The sequence below is a fragment of the Sturnira hondurensis genome, unplaced genomic scaffold (genome assembly GCF_014824575.4).
Source record: "Sturnira hondurensis isolate 20B ecotype Veracruz unplaced genomic scaffold, ASM1482457v3 Scaffold0002840, whole genome shotgun sequence".
Lineage (NCBI taxonomy): Eukaryota > Metazoa > Chordata > Mammalia > Chiroptera > Phyllostomidae > Sturnira > Sturnira hondurensis.
The window spans coordinates 24,205,331-24,228,747 of NW_028075471.1; the positions used below are offsets into that span (position 1 = coordinate 24,205,331).

The 23,417-nt window shown below is 49.4% G+C and overlaps 1 protein-coding gene and 1 long non-coding RNA gene across 2 annotated transcripts in view; both read left to right on the top strand.

Annotated features, from left to right (window-relative positions):
- Window positions 1–23,417, top strand: part of DOCK4 (dedicator of cytokinesis 4) — a 314,794-nt gene that overhangs the window by 266,533 nt on the left and 24,844 nt on the right. Inside the window, exons 32-38 of the mRNA XM_037041295.1 lie at window positions 866–951; window positions 5,542–5,637; window positions 6,427–6,487; window positions 10,210–10,303; window positions 18,823–18,971; window positions 19,307–19,393; window positions 21,276–21,380. Coding sequence (XP_036897190.1) covers window positions 866–951; window positions 5,542–5,637; window positions 6,427–6,487; window positions 10,210–10,303; window positions 18,823–18,971; window positions 19,307–19,393; window positions 21,276–21,380 — 678 coding nt within the window. The remainder of the gene's footprint in view (window positions 1–865; window positions 952–5,541; window positions 5,638–6,426; window positions 6,488–10,209; window positions 10,304–18,822; window positions 18,972–19,306; window positions 19,394–21,275; window positions 21,381–23,417) is intronic.
- On the top strand, window positions 976–2,583 carry LOC118983514 (uncharacterized). The gene is made up of 2 exons (XR_005065732.1): window positions 976–1,817; window positions 2,124–2,583. It is a non-coding gene; the product is annotated as an uncharacterized LOC118983514 (long non-coding RNA).

Sequence of the window (23,417 nt, forward strand, 5' to 3'; positions counted from 1 at the left end):
GGGTGCCAGTTCTGCCCTCTGGGTGACATCGAGCCTGAAGGACTGCCCTTCTGGGAAACAGGGCCATCTGCCCACCATGCTCAGGAGCCGTGTCCTCCCTCCCTCTCCCCGCTTGTTGCTGATGTGCAGTGTCTCAGGGTGCCTGCGCGTGGATGGGCGCCTCTCACTTGCTGGTCGGGCTCTGTGCAGCCTCCACCTGTTTGGACAAAAAAAAAAAATAGAAAACACATCAAAGATTTAAGTTAATGTTCGTGGATCTGTTAGTTAACTAATGTTCGTATATATGTATATATGTATATATATTGATCTTTAAGAAAAGAAACAGGATTTNTCCCCGCTTGTTGCTGATGTGCAGTGTCTCAGGGTGCCTGCGCGTGGATGGGCGCCTCTCACTTGCTGGTCGGGCTCTGTGCAGCCTCCACCTGTTTGGACAAAAAAAAAAAATAGAAAACACATCAAAGATTTAAGTTAATGTTTGTGGATCTGTTAGTTAACTAATGTTCGTAAATATGTATATATGTATATATATTGATCTTTGAGAAAAGAAACAGGATTTGCCAGTTTTTGTAGCTCCTGAAAGGGTTGAAACGTTGGAGCTGGGCCACAGGTGTTTGGGTTGCATTCAACCAGTAGATGCTTTGGCCGCTGCCGGGAGCTGCTGGAAGCCAGCCTGCTCTGTCTGAGTTAGCCCGAGGGTGCCGAGGCACCGGATGGGGTGGGGAGACTACTGTTAACCACAGGGGCGCGTGTCACTTCCACATGCAGCCATCTGTGCCATCTCCTCCTGCCGCTGTCCCTCTGTCTCCATCTGCCGGGAAATGCTACCTGTGGAGGGGAGCGGAGGGTCATTCTCGGTGTGTTTCAGGTGGAAACCAGGCTCATTGACAAACTGGACAGCCTGATGTCTGAAGGCAAAGGTGACGAGACCTACCGCGAGCTCTTCAACAGTATGTGAGTAATGTCTCTCCGCCGTGGGTTCCCGTGGGGGGTTGGCGTTGCGCAGCTGAGTGCCGTGGTGGCAGCTTGGGTCTTACGGGTGCACCTTGTCTGTGCAGAGGGTGAGATCAGGGAGTCTGGCCTGACTCCAGCATGTGGGTCGTCTTCTACTGTTGGTTAGACACGTCTTATTTTAACCTCTGACTGGACAGGTCATGTGGTCCAGGGCAGCCCTCGCTCTCTTCCTCTCCAGGAACTTGCAAAACGTGTTCGGAGGAGAACGATTTGCAATCGGGTTGAGAGTGGGGGAAGACCAAAAGCACATGATTTTTGTGTTGGTGCGAGGTGCTGTCCACGGCCCACGTGGCCTGGCTGCCCCACTGTGGGGAAGGCGAACCCAGTCTCCATCGCTCTCCAACCCTTGGTGTCATCCTGCTGTGCCAATGGCCCCAGTGGCGTTCATTGCTCCCTGACAGTTTCCCGTTAGAGACTCACAGAAGCAAATCATTCTTAGTAAATTCGCATTGGGAGTGGGTGTGGAGGATGGAGAAGGGATGGGGAGGGTACCAGGGACCAAGATCGTCCTCATCAGCAGAAAGGGTCCCGTCCCAGGAGGCGTGCTATTCCAGGTGTCTGTCCGCCGTGGGACGTGGCCGCAGGGACATGGAAGCATGTTCAGGATGCTCAGGCCAGCACTTGCTTTCTCTGCAGCTTTCTGTGCACCTTCGTCATTTTCAAACCTGCACACTTATCAAGTGCTTCTTACACCCAGGTCCCACCCGAATTAAGCAGGAGTGCCTTAGCCCTGACAGGCAGGTGCGAAATTCTGTCACTTGCTTCACACTCACAAGTGAGAGCCCTGGGTGTAAGAATACACTTAGGTTTGAGAAGTATTGCTAGCGACTGGTAGACTTCAACTTGCCTGATTCAAAATCATTCTTGAGGTTTTTAAGAAAATTCTATTGAAAAGACAAGCCAAGAAAGGGCGTCCAAATTTCTTGGAGCGGTAGGAGGAGGAGGGACCAAAATGCACCCTTTGCACTGAATCCCGAACAGCCCCACTGTCTTCTGATGCTGCGCTGTGCTGGCACTTGAAATAAGTATTCAGCAAGCCTGCCCTCGTTCTCGTGTGCAGAGCATGTGTCTCGCACAGCAGCTGGANGCCCTGGGTGTAAGAATACACTTAGGTTTGAGAAGTATTGCTAGCGACTGGTAGACTTCAACTTGCCTGATTCAAAATCATTCTTGAGGTTTTTAAGAAGATTCTATTGAAAAGACAAGCCAAGAAAGGGCGTCCAAATTTCTTGGGGTGGCAGGAGGAGGAGGGACCACAATGCACCCTTTGCACTGAATCCCGAACAGCCCCACTGTCTTCTGATGCTGCGCTGTGCTGGCGCTTGAAATAAGTATTCAGCAAGCCTGCCCTCGTTCTCGTGTGCAGAGCATGTGTCTCGCACAGCAGCTGGAGTTGAGCAAGAATGCTGATTAAAACCTCATCCGCTGTAATAAATTGCTCTTGAAAGCAGCTCTCGTGCCAGTTACGAGGCCTTTGTTTGAACAAAGAACTAAATGAGAAAGCACTCAGTGAAATGAGTCTCTTGAGATTTGTGATTAATTTTCATAATAAATTCACAGGCTTAAGAAATACATGGTTTGTGGTGCTTCGTAACTCTCTAATAAAGGCCTGGTAGTGAGCAACTTGGATTGCTTGTCTGTAAATATGACTTGGAAATAGCAGATAGGCCTTGGCATTAAAATCAAAGCAATGTTTAAAATATTAAGCATCTGTAATTAGGACTATTTAAAGGGCCTGATTTATTCAATGGGGATTTTTATTCTGTGTTGATTTTTTTAGCACATTACTAGAAATGTGTTACAATAGACATTTTTCTTTCGTGCTTAGATGATCAGCATAGTGGGATAAATAACATCTAAAGTGGTCAGTACATCATCGTCACTACCTGGGCCCAGAAAAGAACATGAAAATCCACCTGAATTTTGGGGGGCAGGAACATGTGGTTGTTTGGCCGTGGGAACCCCAGTGAATGAGTACAGTTTCAACCGTGACCGTGTGAGTCACGGTTACGTCGTCACAGTACGGAGTCCCACGTGCTCTCTGGAACTCGTGTCTAAGACTTCTGCAAGCTTGTTCAGGAACCGATAGCAACTCCCTGCTTCCTGAAACCCCACAGTTGCCTTAAAACAAGACCTTCCATTCCTATGGTGCCTTCCCAGGAACTCGAGTGTCTTGCTGCAACCCTGACACCATCTCAATCTACCCATACTGCGTATATTTGAAGCGAGGGTCAGGGCTGACGTTGCGGATCGCAGATGCCAGTGTGAGCTCTCAGAACAGAGGGTCAGGCGTGAACCCGGATTCCCCTGGTGGTCCTGATGCGCTCATTGGGCTTGACTGAGCCCAACCCATGCCAGGACCCCAGGGGCTGAGGACGCTGATGGGACTGTGCTGGCAGAGCACATGGCAGGGGACCCCCAGCCTTGGGGGTCCTGAGGGAGCTTCCAGGAGAGGTAACCTCCATCTCGATTTTTGCCCATGTGCTGCTCTGAGCAGTTCAGTGAGACTCCAGATCACTTTAGAGATTTACTTGGTAATCACAGCAGATTATAATTGGGAGACAGAGGATTAGCTCCATGATACACCCTTCAGGCATCTGACGCTTTTCTGCAGATTGATTGTGCAGACGCAGGTGCTTTGTGCACAAGTAACAGTCCTGGCACAACCCAGCTGGACACAGAGGGAGGTTAATTGAGGGTCAAACCCCCCCCCCCCACAAGATTCCTTCATAGAGTGAAGGAGGCCTGCTGAGCACTGCGTTACTCTGCAGCCCAGTGCTGCCGATTCCCCACTGACTGTCTCTTCACAGGAAGTAGCTAGCGTCTTGCAGTCGTTAGACCAGTCTCCTGTGTGCTCACAGGGGCACGTGGGCTTGATTATGGACCCAATGAAAATACCCGACCTGCCCCAGCTTACCTAGAGAGACCTCACTCCTCTTGCTGGTAGCCTGAGGTTTGTATCAGGTACAAATGGAGGGTGAGCTTTGACACGAACCACCTGTGAAAGCCCATGAGTTGGGCCCCACCCATGGGTGCTGGGTTCGTCAGGGAAGCAGGCCCTGCAGAGCTCTGCCTCTTCTTGCAAGAAGCTCTGACTTCTTCCGGCATCAGGAGGCTGTGCAAAGGAACCACACTCACACCCCTGAAAAGTCTCCATGTATTTTTAGAATGATCGCTTAACTCGAGTTCTTTGTTTTTCAGCCTCTAAAGTACAGCAGGTGTGGGCTGCCACTTGGGGAGTTTCTGTAGCACCCTGCACTGGTTTGGCAGGCGCATTTTCATTTCATTTCTTGGTTCAGTACCAAGTTGGCACTGAAGCTTGAAAGAGATGCTGTTCCGAGGGGTTTTTGTTTGTATGTTTGTTTTTAAAGAAGACACATTGAAATCAAACCAGGGGACCTTCCCCTGGCTGGATCCGTCAGTGAAAGCTGCATCTTTTCATGTGTTCTCCCCGCCCCCGCCTCCACCCCCAGCTAGGACCCAGCGCAGAATAACCCAGGAAGACAGAGTAGCTCTTTCCCTGTACTCTGTCTTTTCCCATTGAGCACAGTGTCGAACAACAGGCTGAGGCTGCACTTGGGAGAACTGTTTCCTAGGCTATTTCTGAGACCGAGATGAGGGAGGCACAAGATTTTAGACAGAAGGACGATCACTCGGTTCGGAGGGACAGGGAAGTGTCTTCATGTGGCTGTGCCGGTTTCTGACCCCTCTCCCCGGGGCACATTCAGTCACACAGGATTTGCCCACCATACGGTTAATTTGCCCGGAAACAGACAGAGAGGGAAGCAGACGCTAACTGTCGTGACTGCCGTTACTTTGTGTTCGCATGGTGCCTCTGTGCCGAGGGGCTGAGATCAGGGGCAGGCAGGAGGCACGTGTGGTTGGGGGCCTGGCGTCAGTCTGCGGCAAGCGCCGCACACAACACCCAGACCCTCTGTGGCTGGTGACGCAGTGAATGAAACTGGGGAGCGAGCGCGCAGATAGTACAGTCTGTATTGAGTGGGCAAATGTTCAGTGAGAGAGAAGACTCCAAGCATCACGCCGTCTGTGCGAGGACCTTCCTGTGGCACCGCAGTGGGACGAGGATGCATTCCACCGAGAGGTAGGAAAACGTTTTCCCCGAACACTGCCAGGTCGTGCTCAGAGGCAAACGCACAGGTGCTGCCAGGCTCCATTGCCACGACATGACCTGATGGGGTAAGGCGCAAGCCTGCTCCCACTGGAGAGGAGCCAGGACAGAAAGGTCTGTGGGCTGTGAGGTGCTCGTCTGTTTTGAAAATGTGATCATGTGCATGTGTTCCTGTCGATGACTTGGATAATCTGAAAATCCGTTTGCTTTGTCAATGCTTCCGGGATTAGAATTCCACTCTTTGGTCCCTACCCTAGGTAAGACGCTGTTTGCAAATTGTGCTCCTTGTAAGATGTTGCGGTGGTTGCTAAGGCATTTAAGGTACTGAGGAAAGTAAAATGGTTGTCATGGTGACTGATAAAAATACATGTTAAAGATGCCCTGGGTTCTCTCTTTTCCAGTCTGCTGAAGAAAATCGAGCGGGAAACATGGAGGGAAAGTGGGGTTTCGTTGATCGCCACTGTGACGCGGCTGATGGAGAGGTTGCTGGATTACAGGTAAGCCGCGTATTGTGGGTTTCAGGTGTGGCGCACTCCGGGGAGGCAGTCTGGGTGCGGTGGCCGTCAGGCACATGGGCTCCTCCACACGCAGTGGGCTGTCGGGCCAGGGAGCCTGATGCACGGAGATCCTGGGCTTGGAACTCGCCAGTGCAGAGTGTTTATGTGTGTTTTCCCCCTTTCTTTCGATTTCGTGTTGGTCAGCAGTTCTTTCAGAAGTCTCGGTGAATGGAGAGGGTTCTCAGATCCCATTATCAAAGGGATTTTTGTTTGTTTTTTTGTCTGGGCTCACCTGGGCAGGCCAGTTAAGTAGATCCGTGAATTTTAGGGTGAAGACAGTGGAACAGAGAATTGTACCAATGTGGTACTTTTTACAACTGTCATTTTTAAAATGTTTAAATGATCTAAACGGTTAACAACAGTTTGGTCCACTTTGATGCGTGGTGTTTTTGTCTCACTCTGAGAACCAGGCCCCCACTCCCACTGCTGGTGGCTGGGCTTACCTGCCCCTTCTCACCCACACTGGCAGGTGCGACATCACCCCTTCATTCTCCTCCCAAGCCCTGGCCTTGTGGAGGGGGTGCCTCCCCCTGGAGGTGAACTTCTCTGCAGAAGTGGGTGCTCAGGGGGTCAGCCCCTGCCCCACCTGAGATCCTAAAGCCTGGGAGCTTCCTCCAGCTGCTCAGCCTTTATCTGAGCAGCCACTTGCCTCTGTTTCCCTAAAAGTATCCTCTGTGCTCACCCCTAGGGAGGGAGTTCTGAGTTCTGACTGTTGCTTTTTGTTTTCAGGGACTGCATGAAAATGGGGGAGGTGGACGGCAAGAAGATCGGGTGCACAGTCAGCCTTCTGGTTGGTAGTCCACTGCCCCTCCCACCCCTGCCCGTAGCCTAACGTGGGGTTTTGTTTTGTTTACAGAAATACTGTGTTTTGTTTGGTTTCCATCCACAGTGTGTTTCTACCTGGACATTTCTTAGACGAGTTTACAAGTATGTCTAAAAGAAGCCCAGCGAGCTTTGGGTTGAGTTAAATCCCAGAAAATGACCTGCCCCAAGCACTGCCGAACCCCCTAGGGTCCCAGCAGCCCCGACGGACCCCTGTGCCCTCGTGTTCCCGTGGCCGGGCCCTGTCCCCCCCAGAGTCTGCTGCTGCTCTCTAGCAAAGAGCATAGTGTCCCCAGGGAGAACTTTGTGCTTTTCTTTTCGACCTTCTTTAATAGTTGTCAGGGATCTCTTCTTTTGGGACTAAATGACAGTTTTCTGTTAAACACACTAATTTTTACTCTCTAGCTTCCTTGTCCATTAACCCCCCAAGACCACTACTAGTTAAGGTTTGGATTATACGTAGGATGATTGTATGTATTCTACCACCCAAACAAGATATTTTTTAGAGTAAAATGAAATATTATGTAAGGCTAACAGGCTAACCCAGAACTGTCCTGGGGAAACTACGTTTATGTTTAAATGTCTCGTAACTAATGATTAAACTGGGTGATGTTCTCACCATGGGGCACAACAATGATCACCCTTGCAGCCCCCCCTTTCAGTGTTCAAACACACGAGTTGGTGCTTTGGTGACTTCCCGTAATCAGATCTGAAAGGCAGGACTATGGGGCTGTTTCCATCTCTAAACTTGCGAGCATCGCGCTTTCCTGGTCTCGTTTTGCAGAGTAAAGGGAAGTCTCAGTACCTCATTCCTGCACTGACGTTCGGTACTCGCCTGGGCGTAGCCCGTTCCGCCCCCACTCCGATTCCGCCTGGCCTGCCTCATGGGCTTTGGTCGTGTTGTGTTTCTTCAGGTTTTGTTTATTCCCCACACAGCCCCTCTCCACGGCTCAGAGCTTTCACTTCCTTACGACTGGCTGCCTCTGTTTCCCTGACTTATTCTCACTGCACTGTCTTCAGCTCTGATTGCCTGAATTCTTTCCCACACCCACTGCTTCCTCCCCTCAGATTTAATTGTTACAGCTCCACCTCCGACGTCGGTCTCTAAGAATAGTGAGACCCGGACATCCTCCCTCGGGCCACACCTTGCTGTGCACTTTCTCCCAGAACTTGTCATCACTCTCAGCAGTAACCTCAGGTCACAGGGCCAAGCTCCCTGGGCCAGCCCGTTTCCCTCCCTCTTCACATGCATTTCTAACCTTGAACTTGACTAAGCTCATTCCCACTTGTAAACCTCCTGTTTGGGTTTCACCAGGATTACCCGCCTGCCACCTCGGGTTTTCCCTACAGTCCATATCCTGAGGCGAAGCTCCCTGCTTGCATGTTCGAGGAGGAAAGCCCGGCTTTAAGCTTCCAGTCTCCGTATGTCTCCTTACTCCTGCTCTGCCCCAGCTCCAGGCAAAGTCTCCTGAGTAACCTCACGGGAAAGCCTGTGCTGTTTTCTAGAAGAGTCTCTTCCTGTTGCCTCCACCTTCTTTCCCAGTGCCTTCTGCTTGGAGGGAGGCAAATACAGGTTCATTCCCCCAAGTTCATTGCCTCAACTGGAATAATGCAAAGATCATTTCCTCAGATGAAGGAATTAATACTCTGCCCTAAATGTGTTTATTCTCATCTCCCCGTAGGAAGGAACAAATGCTTAATAAAATCCGTGCCCACGAAGAATTTATCCAGTTAGCTGGCAGTGACCGAGAATAGCTCTTCTAGAAAATGTTACCACTTGGAAAGCTGTTCTGATTTCCACTAGCACACAGACATGTCTCATTAAAGGAGCAGATATGTAACACTGAAGCTGATCTTTCTCGGTTCTGCCCCATCTGGCAGTGTCTTGCTGTGCTCTATGGTCCTTCTCTTCAGCCACTTGCTTCCTCCCAGAGGCTCTTCCTCGCTCTTGAAAGATGGGTTCCAGCTCGACTTCAGGGGAGCCTCAGCTTGCTCGGCACCATCAGAGTTAAACCCGAGTGTCAAATTGGTAAAAGTGCGTAATCTTGGCCACAGCTCATGTGGGGGATGTTGTTATTGGAGTGCTCTTTGTGTAACAAGTGTTTCCAGATACGTGAAATATTCTCATGTGCCGATGAGAGCGCTCTCTTTCTCTCTCTCAAAATCGTGACTTACAAAGGGGTCCCTTATTTTGTTATCAGAGAGGGCTGCGCCTGACCAGGAAGCTATTAGAGCAAACCATCCTTCAGTAACGCAAAAACCCGGGCGGGGGGGGAGGTTGTTAGATTTGTGGTTAAAGTACAGCAGTTCTTGCTAATTAAAATGATTCAGGTTATAATGAGAGCTGTGGAGAGCATTTGTTACTTAGCTGTTTAAAGAACGCCAAGATCTATGGAACCCAAGAGGAAAAGGGGGAGGGTGATAGTATACGTTGGAAAAAATCATTTTTATATTCGACTCCATGTTAGTGTCTCAAGGTTAGAAGCATCCTCATGTTGAGGAGTGGACACCAAGGAGGAAGTATCAGGAAAGGACCTGGACAGACGTACTCAGCATGCTAGCATCCAGAGTGCTCAGGCTTCAAGCTCAAGTACAACTTAAGGAGCCCATTGGCTCATTTAGTCCATTCCCAAAGCCCTCGCTAGCTTCAAATCGGCTTCAAAAACTTGCAGAATCTGTGGCTTTTCCCCCTTGGAAAAGCCTGTCACCTGTTCAGGTCCTCAGATCCCCCATCATTTTCCTCCTCCTTCATCCCAAGTGGCACACGTCAGAACAACAGCAGCGGGGAGGGCGGGAGCCCCAGGGCTGTGACGCACCCGGGGCTCCACTCCCGGAAGTGCCCACTGGAGTTGCACGATCATGCTTTCGCTAGAATCCAGTGTCACGCCCGTTGTCTCCTCTGTTTACTGAGTTGGGCGAGGGCTGAAGTGCTTTTGAATGTGGTGAAGAACTAGAGGTGGATGCTGATAATACACCTCTGAATGCGGAGATCCCACGCCCAGGTTAAGTCCAAGTTGAGTTTTGATGACATTAACATGTGTCAATGAAGTTTGGTAAGATCCAGATACTTTTTTTATAAATAAATACAATATTTCAATAAGCTTGCCTCTCTCATAATAATTTGAAGCAAAATATGTTATTAATCCCTTTGTGCTTTGTATGTAGAGTAGAAATATTGAAACTCCAGCACACGGGAGAATCCCAGATGACACCGTGTCGGCGAAGGGTTTTCCGTCTCCCCCCTTCACAGGGTTCTTCGGGCGGAAGTGTTTTTACACTGTTTCTTATTCATCCTCAGTGTAAACGTGTGTCTGAAACTTGAAAGAAACTCCTTCGAAATCACTAATTAAATTTGATAAGCAGGTTACTCTTTTACATATTTCACTCTAGGCTGATTGTCTATTGACAGTTAAACTAACAGAGGAATAAAAAGTCAAGAAAGAAATGTTGATCAGCAGTAGTAACACCTGTGAAAGTTTCCGGCACATCCAGTGATTGTTGGGTCCGAGTGAACCCAGACAATGTTGAGTCAAAAAATGTCCCTGGGCCTCCTGACTTCATGCTTTTAGAGACGTTTGTATGAAAAAAAAGTATCATTCCTTTTTTATGAAACTTCAGTGGAGTAAAAGGAAGATACTCGCAGGCCTGACTGTTGAGGAGCTATCCACACTTGTACTTTCTTTTTTCCAGAACTTCTATAAGACTGAACTGAACAAGGAAGAGATGTACATACGCTACATTCACAAACTCTACGATCTGCACCTCAAAGCTCAGAACTTCACAGGTAACCCTGTCTTCTGGCGCAGGGCGAGGAGGGGGGCTGGTTCACAGGTAACCCTGTCTTCTGGCGCAGGGCGGGGAGGGGGGCTGGCCTCTGATGTATTCACCAGGACACACTCTCTGCTTTCTAGTATTGTTAGGGCTGGGAACGCAAGCATTTCTACTTTAGAATGAATTTTTGTGTGTGTGTGTGATGGATCCGTCTTTGGTTGTTCTCTGTTTCCAACCTCCGTATCAGATTAAGAACCACCTATTTTTAAAATTTGAAAGTTACTTTTAATTGGATTTATTCTTTTGTATTTCATTTTTTTACTATATCTCTTTGCATGATTTTTTAAAGGTTGCCTGTGGGGTTACAAAATGCATACCTAACTTTTCCCAGTCTGCTGAGAGTTTGTATTTTACCACCTCACGTTGACTGTGGAAGCTGCAGCCGTGGAGGCCCTTCGACCCTCCCTGCTTTGTGTGGTGGCCGCCATGTGTGTTATATTGATGGGCACCGAAGGCTCCATTCAAGACTGTCATAATTTTTGCTTTCAACAGTCATACCTCTTTTAAAGAAGGATAAAAATATTAAGAGAAAATTATAGTTACTTTGATAGTATTCACCATTTCTACTGTTCTTCCTTCATTTATGAAGTTCCCAGTTTTTCTGTTACCGTGCTCCTTCAACCTAAAGGTCTTTTAAAACGGATCTAGTGGTGGAGAATCCTTAGTCTGCTTCACTCGAGAATGCCTGTACCCCCTTCACCCCGCAGGGTCCGTTTGCCGGGTACAGAGTCCCGGGCAGACTGGGCTCTGGTTGCAGCGGTGGTTCCACTCTCTTCTGGCCTCCATGGTTTCTGGTATGAGATCTGTCGTCATTTAAATTGGTCCCCTGTGTGTGACCTCTACTTTGTTATTTTTCAAGATCTTATCTTTGGTTTCCAGCAGTTTGATTATGACTTAAAGGGCATGGTTTCCTTTTTGAGTTTATCCTCTTGGATGTGTGGAACTTCTTGAATCAATAAGCTAATTTCCTTCACCAACTTTGGGGAGCTTTCAGGGACTGTTTACTCCAATACATTTCTGCACCATGTATCTTTCTCCTCCCTTCCAGGGCGCCAGTGAAGTGAGAGCTAGGCCTTTTGATATCGTTACATAAGTTCCTGGGACTCTGTTCATTTTTTTTTCAATTTCTATTTTTTCCGTCGTTCATACTGGATGATTTCTGTTGATCCATTTCCTAGGCCATTGACTCCCGGTCAGTGCCATTGAGCTGTCCAGACCGTCTAGTGACATGCTCATCTCTGTTTACTGTATTGTTCCGTTCTAAAATTTTCATTTGGCTCTCGTAGCTTCAATTTCTTTGCAGGAAAAAAAGTGTTCACTTTTAATCCATGGAACATGGTTATAATAGCTGTTTCATATTATTTGTCTATAATTCCAACATCTGAATCATCTTGGAGTTAGCATCTGTTAATTGCCTTTTCCTTTTGAGATTTGTTTGTTTTTCCTGTTTCTTTGACTATCAAATAATTTTGAATTGTATCCTGAACATTTTTTAATATTATCTTATGAGACTCTGGATTTTGTTTAAAATCTCCTGGAGAATGATGACTTTTTAAATATATATATATATTTATTGATTATGCTATTACAGTTGTCCAATTTCCTCCCCTTCATTCCCCTCCACCCTGCACGCCTCTACCCACATTCCCCCCTTTAGTTCATGTCCATGTATCATAAGTTCTTTAGCTTCTACATTTCCCACACTACTCTTGCCCTCCCCCTGTCTATTTTCTACCTACCATTTATGCTGCTTATTCTCTGTACCTTTTCCCCCTTCTCCTCCTCCCACTCCCCTGTTGCTAACCTTCCATGTGATCTCCATTTCTATGGTTCTGTTCCTGTTGTAGTTGTTTGCTTAGTTTGCTTTTGTTTGTTTTTTTAATGTTAGCAAACAATCCAGTTTGTTTCAGACCTCATGTCCTGAACCACCTTCTGAAGATTGGGACCCCAGTGTTGGTTTAGTTTTCAAAGCCTTTGCAGTACTGTTCTCATCTGCCCGGCATGATGTCACCCAGGGGGACTCTGGGACCTAGGCAGAGACCCATGCCATAGTTATCTCTCTAAACCACTTTTTGTTGAATCTGGTCCCTCCTACCCATGTGCAGCTGGGGAATGAGCCCGTGACATCACCTGGAGGATTTTAAAGACCCTTTCTCCAGCTCCCTTCTCCTGGAGATCTCCCTGCAGTCTTCAGTTCTCACAGGGCTCCTTTCCTCATATCTGGCTTGATCAAAGCCAAAATACTCAGAGCTGAGGCTTGGTTCTCTCCACACTGGGATGCACCTCATATGTTTGGTCACCCTGAGGGGTGGAGCTATGACACCGAAGAGCATGCGGAAGCTACTGCTGCCATTTATGATTGTCACCACTGCTTGTTTGCTGTTTTGATACTGGGGCACAGAGTGGCCCGGAGGAGTCGACGTGCTCCACCCCGCAGACGGTCCTCCTTGCTGTCCTCTGCCTAGTGGAGCTTTTCTGGGAGGGCTTCCTGTCATTTCCGTGTGCATTTCCGGGAGACACGATCATCTAAGCTGGAAGATATAAGAGGCAAAAAATGAAAACAGGCAACTCTCTACTCTGTGGCCATCATAGATTGATTTTCCTACTCTGATTTATTGGGTTGGCCAAAAAGTCCACGTGTTTTTTTTCCCTATAAAACAAAAGATGCATTTTTCATTTTTCACCAAGAACTTTATTGATTTGGATATTTTGAGTATTTTAGCTATATCCTGCTATTGGTTTCTAGTGGGTAAAGGCCAGGAGGGATGCTAAACATCTTCTAATACATAAGACGGCCCCATGGCAAAGAATTATTTGGCCATTTGGCCAAAATGTCAGTCAATAGGACCAAGAAAGTTTGCAAACCACTTTTGACATGTTCGATCAGTCAGCACCTTCTCATACACTGCACAAATCCTTTTTGTTTTTCAATTGCATTTTTACCTTTCTTGAAATAATAAAGCATAATAAGCCAAAAATGTTACATGTCTTCTTCCATCTTCAATATTAAAATGGCTGTGCAAAAATGGACCAATTTTGGTAAGCTTTTTAAAAATTCACACTGATATGACAGCTGTTACACTACAGTCTACTAAAATTGTTTTAGATGAAGTTAATGACAAGTAAGCACTACTAGAGCCATCGTATGGAAAAAATAAATGAACTTTTTGGCCAACCCAATGTTTCTGGCTCCTTCAGTGGTTGCTTTCTATATTCCGTTGAGGGCTTTTTCATTGCAATCACTGGGAAAAATAGGGCGGAATGCGCGTACTGCATCTTACCAGAACCCTTTCACTGGACCTGGGGATCTTGGTCTTTTGTTACACTGTTCTTCCAGGGAACACCTGAGTTTGTGGCCACTCCCTCACCTTTCCAAGGGCATGGGGTCCTTTCTGAAATGGTGCCCGCGTCCCCAGGATCTACGTGTGCCTCCAGCTGCAGTTCCGCTCTGTCCACCGAGAGCATCAGTCTCTGCTCAGTCGGGAGAGCTGAGCTCATCTTGGCTATTCCGGTTCTTCACCTCCCTCGGGTCATCATTCATGAGGGGTTGTTGCTGTGGCTTCCTAAAAATTCTCTCAGAATAATTTCCTTCCATTGTTCCTACTTCTTGCCTTAAACGAGCCTTTCTCATCTCTCAGCTGGACTGGTTTTTTTGCTATCGCCAAAATTACTCCCTATAGCAACGCCAACCACCTTCTCCCAGCTGGACCAGGCGCCCGGTTTTGGAAAGAGTGTGTCTGTAGAAGCCAGGCCCACTTGGATTCACATTGCCTGTGGCTGCTTTCATGCCACGGTGGCCGAACTGAGACCATATGGTCTGCAAGCCTCTATTATTTTCCATCTGGGTTTTAAGAAAATTTTGCCAACCTCGCCTCTCGATATAATTCCATTGCCAATCTATGTCTTCATACAAAAGAAAGTCCCAGCTCTCTGTTCCAGACCAGTGGTCGTGGACCAGCCCCTGTCTGTGCAGCCTTGCCCACCCACTGGCATAGCCCTCCTCCTGTCCACCCTGCCGGGCCAGCCCCTGTGGTCATCCGTGCAGGCTGCGCCTTCCCGGGACGACTCCTCCCCTCCCCCTCACCACCCGTCTCTGACGAGCCGAGCGGATGTCTCCCAGTCTTTTTCTGTGGCCACTTTCCACGTTTCAATCACACCACCCTCATACCGTTTTTGTTAACAGTTACATAAGGTCTGGATGCACATGTGCCTAGGTAGGTGGATAGGTGGGTAGACAGGAAAATCGCTTTATCTCTAGTTAAAGGGCGAATTCCTTGAGGACAGAGACTATGTATTCTCCTTAGTCTTCTCAGTTCTTAGAGTGGTGCCTGGTAGTAGGAGGTCTAAGTAAATGCATCGCTTTTAGCTTTAATTTTTTTTTATCATTTATGTTATTACAATTGTCCCAGTTGCCCCCCGTCCTTTGACCCCCCAAACCATTTTATATCTGTGGGGAAAAACCTGGCAGGCTTGTTTTATTTAAAGTTCATTAAAAAAGAAAGACAAAAAAGAAATGAGAGGAGCAGCTGAGGACCAGCTCTTCCAATATGTCACCGCTGTTCTGTTTTGATTCTCCAAAGCAGAGTCCAAATCCATCTCATAGTACTCGGGAAATCTTTTTTCTTTTATTTGTTTGCAGTTTTTATGTTCCCCAAAGTCCTGAGAAAGAAGTCCTTTCCCCACATGACATTTTATTCATCTTGCTTCTGTTCTCATTTCTGTGTGTCCTCAGAGGAAGTGAAATTGATGGAGAAACTCTTCTTCTTTATAGGATCCTGTTGAAATGCACAGGCCTCTGTAGCCTGTTATGACAGGGTCTTCGTTCCTAATTCCCCTTTAGCCTCCCCCTGCGTTATTACTTCTTCTGTCTAGTGGCAGCCTCACTGCACGGTTCTCCCCGTGATGGAATGAGGTGCCCACACCCCCTTGCGCGGTGATGCCTTTGGTTCAAACCATAAACGCTTTTTAAAAGACTATCTGTTGGAAATTTTGGATGCGGTTCATTTTTCTGTCTTTCATACATAGTATCATCTACTAAAGATACAGAAAAAACATGCAACATATTACAATAAAACATTTACAACTTGCTAATAAGTTCAAAATCTTCCTCCATCTTCTGCTCTGTTGTTTGTGCCTCAAAGCTATATGTGTTTTTCAGTTAATGAAAAATTGTATGATTTTTTTTTACAAACACTGTTTACCCCAGGTAGCCATCCTCATTTTGCCAAATTAAATTCTTACAGAGGTGTGATTTGTCTTCGCACCTTCCCCATGTCACCCCCAGTCCTCGGTCGGCTTGCCCTGACGGCCCACCTGCAGCTACCTGTTTCCCACACTTTTCTGGGGGTAACTCACACTTCACCTTTCAACCGTCCCCTGGATCACTCAGGGCAAGCGTGGTTTGGAGAACAGTTTGGGGGCCAGAAACCCTTTATTGTCATTTTTTTCTCTGCCTTTTTTATTGTGTGGCAACATGTACATGACAGAAAGTGGACCGTCCCCTCCGGTGCTCATTGGGTAGGTCAGCGGCGCGAGGTGCACTGACATTCTCAGACACTGCCATCTTCAGCTGCAGCCCATTTGTCTTCCCAGACTGAACCCCATGCCTGTGAAGCCATAACTTACCCCCACCCCGCCTAAGCCCCCAGTCCCTGGAACCACCGTTCTCCCTCCTGTCTCCATGGACATGGCCTTCAGTGCCCCCTCGGTCCTTCCCTGGGACAGCCGCGGGCTCCCTCTGTGGAAAGACTGCCCTTGGGCCTCCGCGTTTTTTCTGTGTGAAGTGGCCCCTCTCCGGGGTGTTTTCTGAGCGCTTGGGAGCTGGTGGGGAGAGGGTGGGAGGTGGATGGGTGGAGTGGGAGAGGACACAAAAGACATTTTTTGTTCGTTTATTTTACTTTATAGTCAATATTATTCTGTATTAAGTTTTGGGTGTATGGTATAGTGGTTAGACAGTCATATATTTTACAAAGTGTTCCCCCCAATATCCAGTCCCCTCCAGGCCCCATCCATAGTTGTTACAATGTTGTTGACCTTATTCCCTGTGTTGTACTTCACATCCCCATGACTGTTCTGTAGCTACCAGTCTGTACTTCTCTTCCTTTCACCTTTTTGACCTAATTCCCCACCGACCTCCCCTCTGGCAACTGTGAGTCTATGCCTGCTTTGTATGTGCATTTATGTTGTTCTTTAGATTCCACTTATAAGTGAGCTCATATGGTACTTGCCTTTCTCTGTTTGACTTATTTCACTTAGCATCATACCCTCGAGATCCATCCATGCTGTCACAGATGGTAGGATGGCGATCTTTTTCATGGCCAGTAATATCCCATTGAAAAAGTGTACCACAACTTTTTTATCCATTTATCCATTGATGGGCCCTTGGGTTGCTTCCATATCTTAGCTATTGCAAACAATGCTGCTGTGAACATAGCGTGGAGGTTTGTAAAAAGTAAATTAGAACTGGAACTGCCTTACAACCCAGCAGTCCCACTTCTGGGTATATATCCAGAGAGACCCTGATTTGAAAGAACAGGTGCACAAAAGACTTTTGAGAGATCACGGTGGTGACTCCTGAGCTGCTTCATTAGGAGAAGGTGGGAGCCAGTCGCAGCCCAGGGCTGCAGGTGTGAGGGCCCGTGGGCGTGTCCACATGGCATGTGAGGGGGCCCACAGTGGGAGCAGAGTGCGGCTGGAGCTACAGAGGCACGCGTGGAGTTTTCTTGAATGCTTGGCATTATTAGGAGGGTAGGTGGGGAACTGAAGACCAGGAGGCCAACTCAGGAGGCCACAGACACTGGGAGGCTGTGGCGACGAGCACGGACCCTGTGGACTGGTCACCAGCCCCACTCGGCCCAGGCCAGAGCGTCTTCCCCGCCACCCGCCACATCGTGGCCAGTCAGCCCTGCTCTGCATCCACCAGTCAACCAGCACACTCCAGTGGAGTCTCTATCCACCTGAAGGATGGGGCTAGCCAGTGCCCATGCGGCAGAAGGCGCCTCTGTCCCCAGCTGCCTCTGGATGAGGGCACATCGGCTTCATTCACCAGAGCTGCCGACGGGTCCAGAGGCTTCACTGTGGGGCTGGAGGCTTCTTAGAAGCAGCAGCGGCGGCTCCTTCTTACCTGTTCTCTGGGGAGGGACAGCGGGAAATGGGAGTGGGGCAGTCAGTGGGGATCAGGTTGTACCCAGCCTTCACCATCCCTGTAGGAAGCCTGAATGTATTTGGTAGCTGCTGAGCCTCGTGGGCTCGTTTAATCGGGGGGCAGAAACAGCCATTCGCATTGAGAGGGCGTCCTGGTAACTGCGCAGACTGATGGAGTGGGGAGGGACTGCCGGCGGGCCGTGAACGCTTCACCATGTCCCAGAAGCCAGGAGACTGGGCTTGCCACGGGCCATTAAAGAGGAAGAAGGCCCAAGTCTGTGAGTCCAGGGCTGCAGGGGAGACGTGAAAGGGAGAGACAGCGGGGGCGGTAGTTCCATGGGTAATTAACACAAGGGTCTCTCCCTTGTATGCAGTTTAGCAAATGAGTTGGCTGTTAGTGTTAGCCAGGACCGATGCGACAGTCTTTAATCCACGATGATGAACTCCGGGCCCTCCTCTTCTTGAGCTGCCTGGCTGCAGTGATGGCTCATGGAGAAGAGGCTGCCGAATGCATGTGCTAAGCATGCTCCCTGTCTGCCAATCATGCTTAAGCGCACAGGTCACCGTTTCCACACGTGTGTACAGAAAATCACCCCTTTACCCGTTTCCCCCCAAAATTCCAGCCACACCAGACACGTGACTGCTTCAGCTGCTGTCACAGGATTTGTGGGACAACCAGGGTGTGGCGTCACTCAGCCCACAACAGTTTGTTTATACACACGTGCACACACTCTCTTCACCAAACACGACTGTGCTTTCTAACTTTGCGTTTATCCCTAGAGTTTTTTTTGGTTTCTCCTGTGCTCTCAGCTGCTCTCCGGCCTCTTTGCCCCTCCCGCACCCTGCCTGCGCCCTGACTCTCCCCAGCACCATTCCCCGATCTCGCAGCCCTTGACCATCCAGGAGAATTGAGCTATCACTTTGGCTTTCCTACGCGTGCCCCTGGGAACATGCTCCTAGTCCCACCTCGAGGTGGGGCTCATCATGAACTTCCCTTGCAGACAGAGGTGCATCTTCCTGAAACGCAGGTCCCTCGACATTTTTATGATAATGTTCACATTCGGGCCTTGTAGAAAAAAAGAATGGAAGGGGAGTCAGGGAGAGAATGAAAAAAAGGAAAACAAGGGGCCAGACGATTAGATGCAAGCCCCTGATGGTCCCTTCTCTCCGGGAAGTCGCCATCCGTTTCCCTGCAGTTGCCTGCGTCCTGGGCATCCTCTGCAGTCCCCTGGGTGCAGGAAGTTGCCCTCTGCTGGTTGTCAGGAAGCAGCCTTGCTGCAGGGGCAACCGGGCGGGGCCCCGTGCGACCCGCCTCCCCTTGACTTGCAGAGGCCGCCTACACCCTGCTGCTGTACGACGAGCTGCTGGAGTGGTCGGACCGGCCCCTGCGCGAGTTCCTCGGCTACCCCATGCAGACCGAGGGCCAGCGCAAGGAGCAGCTGCACCTGGCCGTCATCCAGAACTTCGACAGGGGCAAGGTGGGCGTCCGCGAAGCACCGCCCCCAGCAGGGCCTGCGCATGCTGATGTGCATTCCAAGCACCCAAGCGGCTGTCAACATGTAGATTCCCAGGCCCATCCTAGGCATTCTGATCGAGGGGTCTGCAGGGGGCGGGGGTCGTCATTTCCAACTTCCTAATGTCCACATTGGTTCCATGCTGTCTTCATGCTCAGCGTGGCGGGGGTCCTCGTAGAGGCAGGTCGTAGGGGTGGAGAAGGGAGTCCCGTGACCCAACTGCAGCCCCCTCTGACCTCTGGGCGGGAGTGCGGAATGTGGTGGGGGGGTTGTTAACTGGTGTCCCTCGTGGCCCGCAGTGCTGGGAGAACGGCGTCATCCTCTGTCGGAAGATGGCAGAGCAGTACGAGAGCTTCTACGACTACAGAAACCTGAGCAAGATGAGGGTAAGGCCCCTGCAGCCTGCTATGTGGCACCCCGGGCCGGGGAGCATCCCGGTAGGAAATGAACCCTGCGGGCCTCCAGGCGGGTCCTGCAGGGGGAAGCTTGGGACCAGGAGCCCCCCTGGGAGCCCGCTCGGCTGTCATACCAGGCAGTAACGAACTGCTCTGCGTGATGCTTTTGATGAGGATGCAAAAAGTGAGCCAGCCCTTCAGCTGGGCTGGCGGCTTTCAACTTTTTTCATCTCACGACACACGTGAACACATTACTAAAACTCCCTGGCTCGCCAAAAATATATTTTTTGCCTATCTGACCAAAAAATAAAAGGTATGATTTTGATTCACTCACGCCAGACAGCTATTGATTGGCTGTTGTTGCTTTTTTACTTGACAGTCTCAGGGAGACGCGGTCAGTGCCCCTGACGAAATGGCCAGGTCTTGTGTGTTTTAGACACTCTTGTGGCCACTGGTTAAAAATCGCTGGTGTAGGCTGAAAACCCCACCAGAAACACACAGTCAAAGCTGGGATCAGTGCTTTTACTTTATCAGGGAAAACCCCACACTGTTGGAGCGGCTTCCCACTTGGACACACAGCTGTGTAACCACGTTTTATTCTTCGTGCCGTAGTCTGAGCAGCAAAATAGCAGGAATGGCTCACAGACCCATTTTTAAATGTTTGGGGGCTCAATTCTGCAGGCACCGCCCATCTTTAGCTTCAGAAACGCGTCTGTGTTGGCCCATCTGAAACCAGGGCCCACCCAAGAGCTCAAGCTTCATGTCCTGTGTCGGCGAGGCCAGGGCCGCCGCCTCCCCTTCTCTCAGGCTCAGCCCGGTCCCTTGGGCTCTCCGAGTCGTGCTCTTTAGAGTTGTGAGTCATGTCCTTAAGTTCTTCCATGTTTCTAAAACAGGGTCACCAGCGTTCACTTAGAAAGAAAAGAGGCGCTGATGTTGCCTTGGGATTTTGCAGTAGCAGTTGGAGAGATGCTATCCCAACCTGTAACGGCCCTCGTCACCCCCGTCCCCTCCCACTGTAACTCATTCAGCTGGCGGGAGCAGGCCCAGTTCACTGGCAGTACTTCTCCTCAGTGGGGTGTTGATCTCTCTCTTCCAACCTGGGAGCTGGCGAGGACACCCCCGACTGAAACTCCCATCCACCACACTGGCTCTCACAGGCCCTGCGGTTTCACATGAAACCGTCTCTTGCCGCCCTTGACATCCTGGTCCTGTGAGAGGGGGAGGCTATGGTGCTTCCTGGCAGAGCCCATGGGTGCCATTGTCACTGAGATTTTTACAGATTTGGGGCATCGCACTTCAGGCCAACTGCTCTTGCAGGTGCTGTGCCTGGGGGTCGGGGGGGCAGATTTCTGGTACAATAGGAATCCTTTTCTGGAACCCCTGGGGACAATAATACCAGCAATGGGAGCCATAAGTGTCCAGTGATTTAAAGTCCACCATCGTTAAAGGCACACTTCAGAGCACCCAGCTCAGACAGCACTTGGCGCCATGGGCCTCCCTGGGGGGGTTGCTCAGGTTATCCCTGTCCATCCCTAGCCAGTAAGCACCTGCCCTCTGCCCCGAGTGGCCCGGTCCGAGGGCAGGCGGACCCACAAGGGTGCACGCCTGGCCCGAGACTTCTCCAGAAAGGGCTGCTTCTCACACTTCATGCTGATGTTATTTAATTGGGAGGAAAATATTCGCCTGTACATGGTGCACATCAAAATCATTTTCTCTGGCAAGAACACGGAAGAATGCACTTGACCCTTTATGGCCGGGGCCCTCGAGCCACCTGAGAAAGAGAGCAAGGTCTCCTTTCCCAAGATGAGACGCCCTCTTCATACTTCTTAGAGCTGAGAGACGGAGGACTGAGCAGGTGTCTCTCCCTTTGCAGATGATGGAGGCCTCTTTGTACGACAAAATTATGGACCAGCAGCGGCTTGAACCAGAGTTCTTCAGAGTCGGGTTTTATGGGAAAAAGTTTCCGTTTTTCTTAAGAGTAAGTAATGTGCTATGTAATATGCTGTCACAGTCCCAGCAGATGTCCCATCCGAACAGGGGAGATGCCCGTGGCATTTGCCCTTTCAGACACAAGAACGTCACGAGACGCTCTTCTCACGTTTCAGCCTGCAAACCCCACACTTACCTGGAGGGCCTTGTTCTGATCAATGTCCCAAGACACCCAACAACCTTTTGATTTTGTTTCCTAAGTCTCGAAGTTGGCCGTATGGACAAGCAGTCTTTGGTCATTAGAGGTATTTCTTTCGTGTGACTGCTAGTCACTCTTCTTCAGAGTTAGCATCAGAGAAAAGGGCAGGCCAGGTGTGGGGGCAGAGGGGTGGGGGTTCTGCATTGTCACAACGTGGCGATTCCACAGCCCCCGGAGACCCACCTGCAGAACCGGGGGACAGCGGGGTGGGGCAGCGCACGCCTTTGCGAAAAGGTGGACGTCACCCAGCAAAGGGAGCCCACTCATTGCCAGTACAGACTCTCTTTACAGAAGGCAGGTTTCCAGATGCTCTGAGGTGCCTGCTGGATAATAAAGTACTTGGCTCCGTTCCTTCCACTTTTCACGTGGTGCCAAGTAGTGCCTTATGTGCTTGGTGCTTGCCGAACACTCCAGTGTGTAACGTCTTACTTGCGCAAAAGCTTTGGTCAGGAGAGGACACGTGCCTCCCCAAGCAGCTAAAGAGACATGCCTGGGATAATTTTTTAAATGGAATGACTTCATTACGAACTTTAAGTCTCAACGTACAGAACAAAGATTGTATTTGTGTGTCCCCAAACCTTGCTTTGCCCTCAGCACGCAGAAGTAGATGTAGGTTGGGGGATGCTGGGACGCCAGGGGGAGGAGAACATTGACTAGTTCATGGTCACTCAGCAAACAATCATCGGCCTTTCAGGTAGAAGGTGTTAGTGCTTGAGAGCTTACAGAGCTTAAGATTCTGTGTCCCTGAACCAACTGTTTTCTCTCTGGTTCAGGCGAGTGTACAGTATACATATTCTAGAATATCCAAACACCACAGACACAGACTCACTCCAGCGTCACATGGCATAGACATCAAATGACAGGCTGGCCCCTTCTTTCACCGACTGCAGTGATGGTGTGTTTGGGTTTTACCTGTGCCACGTAGACACAGGTAAATTCTCCTTGTTGGGTTGAGACGCGATGTTGGGGTGGTCCCAAAGCTAACCCTGAAGGTAGGTGGCCTGAGGACAGGGGAAGCTTCATTCTGGAGCAGAAACCATGGCCAGCTGCAGAATGGGACCGAGTCCCAGGGCGGGCCTGCTGCAGGCCTGGGCTGTGGCTGGCACCCCTGCACAGCGCTCCTGGCTGGGACCTGGCTCTGAGACACTCGGTGGGGCATGCTAAGGCCGTGAGCAGCACAGGGGTCTGAGGCCCCAGGGGGACCCCCACGAGGGTTCCCAGGTGACCCTGCTACAGCAGACCCACTTCCTGTTAGCTCAGAATCATGCAAAGTAAGAGATGGCATTTCCTTGCATGTTAGACTCAGGGCTCACGGGCCCATTATGTACAGTAGGTAGTGGTTTGAGGCAGGATGATTTTAGGTGGTCCACAAATCTGTTTTTAATTTCTTCTAAGGAATCAGAAGAAAAAAGTGAACGTTGAGGTTTAAAAAGTTGTTATATATTCTATTGTGTTACACATCAGTTACTGCTGATAAATGCATGCCTGTACTATACCAAAGCAGACGTACAATAGATCTCTAACATGTTTATGGCTAAGGGACTCACAGAAGTCATAATGTGTCCTGAGCAAGTTCAAGTTCAGCCAGCGAGCCCTCTGTAAGGCATCCTAGATGGCCACCTAACATACGCAATTGATGTGAATTAAAGGTGTGAAGTTAAAAGAACCAAAGTCATTGGAGAGCCATAATTTTAAATGGAATTTAGCATTTAATAAAATAAATTTTGTTTAAAAAGTCTATTAAAATAAACAATTCTCTACACCATCAGGCTTTTAAAAACAGCCTTTCTGGATAGGAATGGCATTTCTTTCAAAATGAAGAAGGGT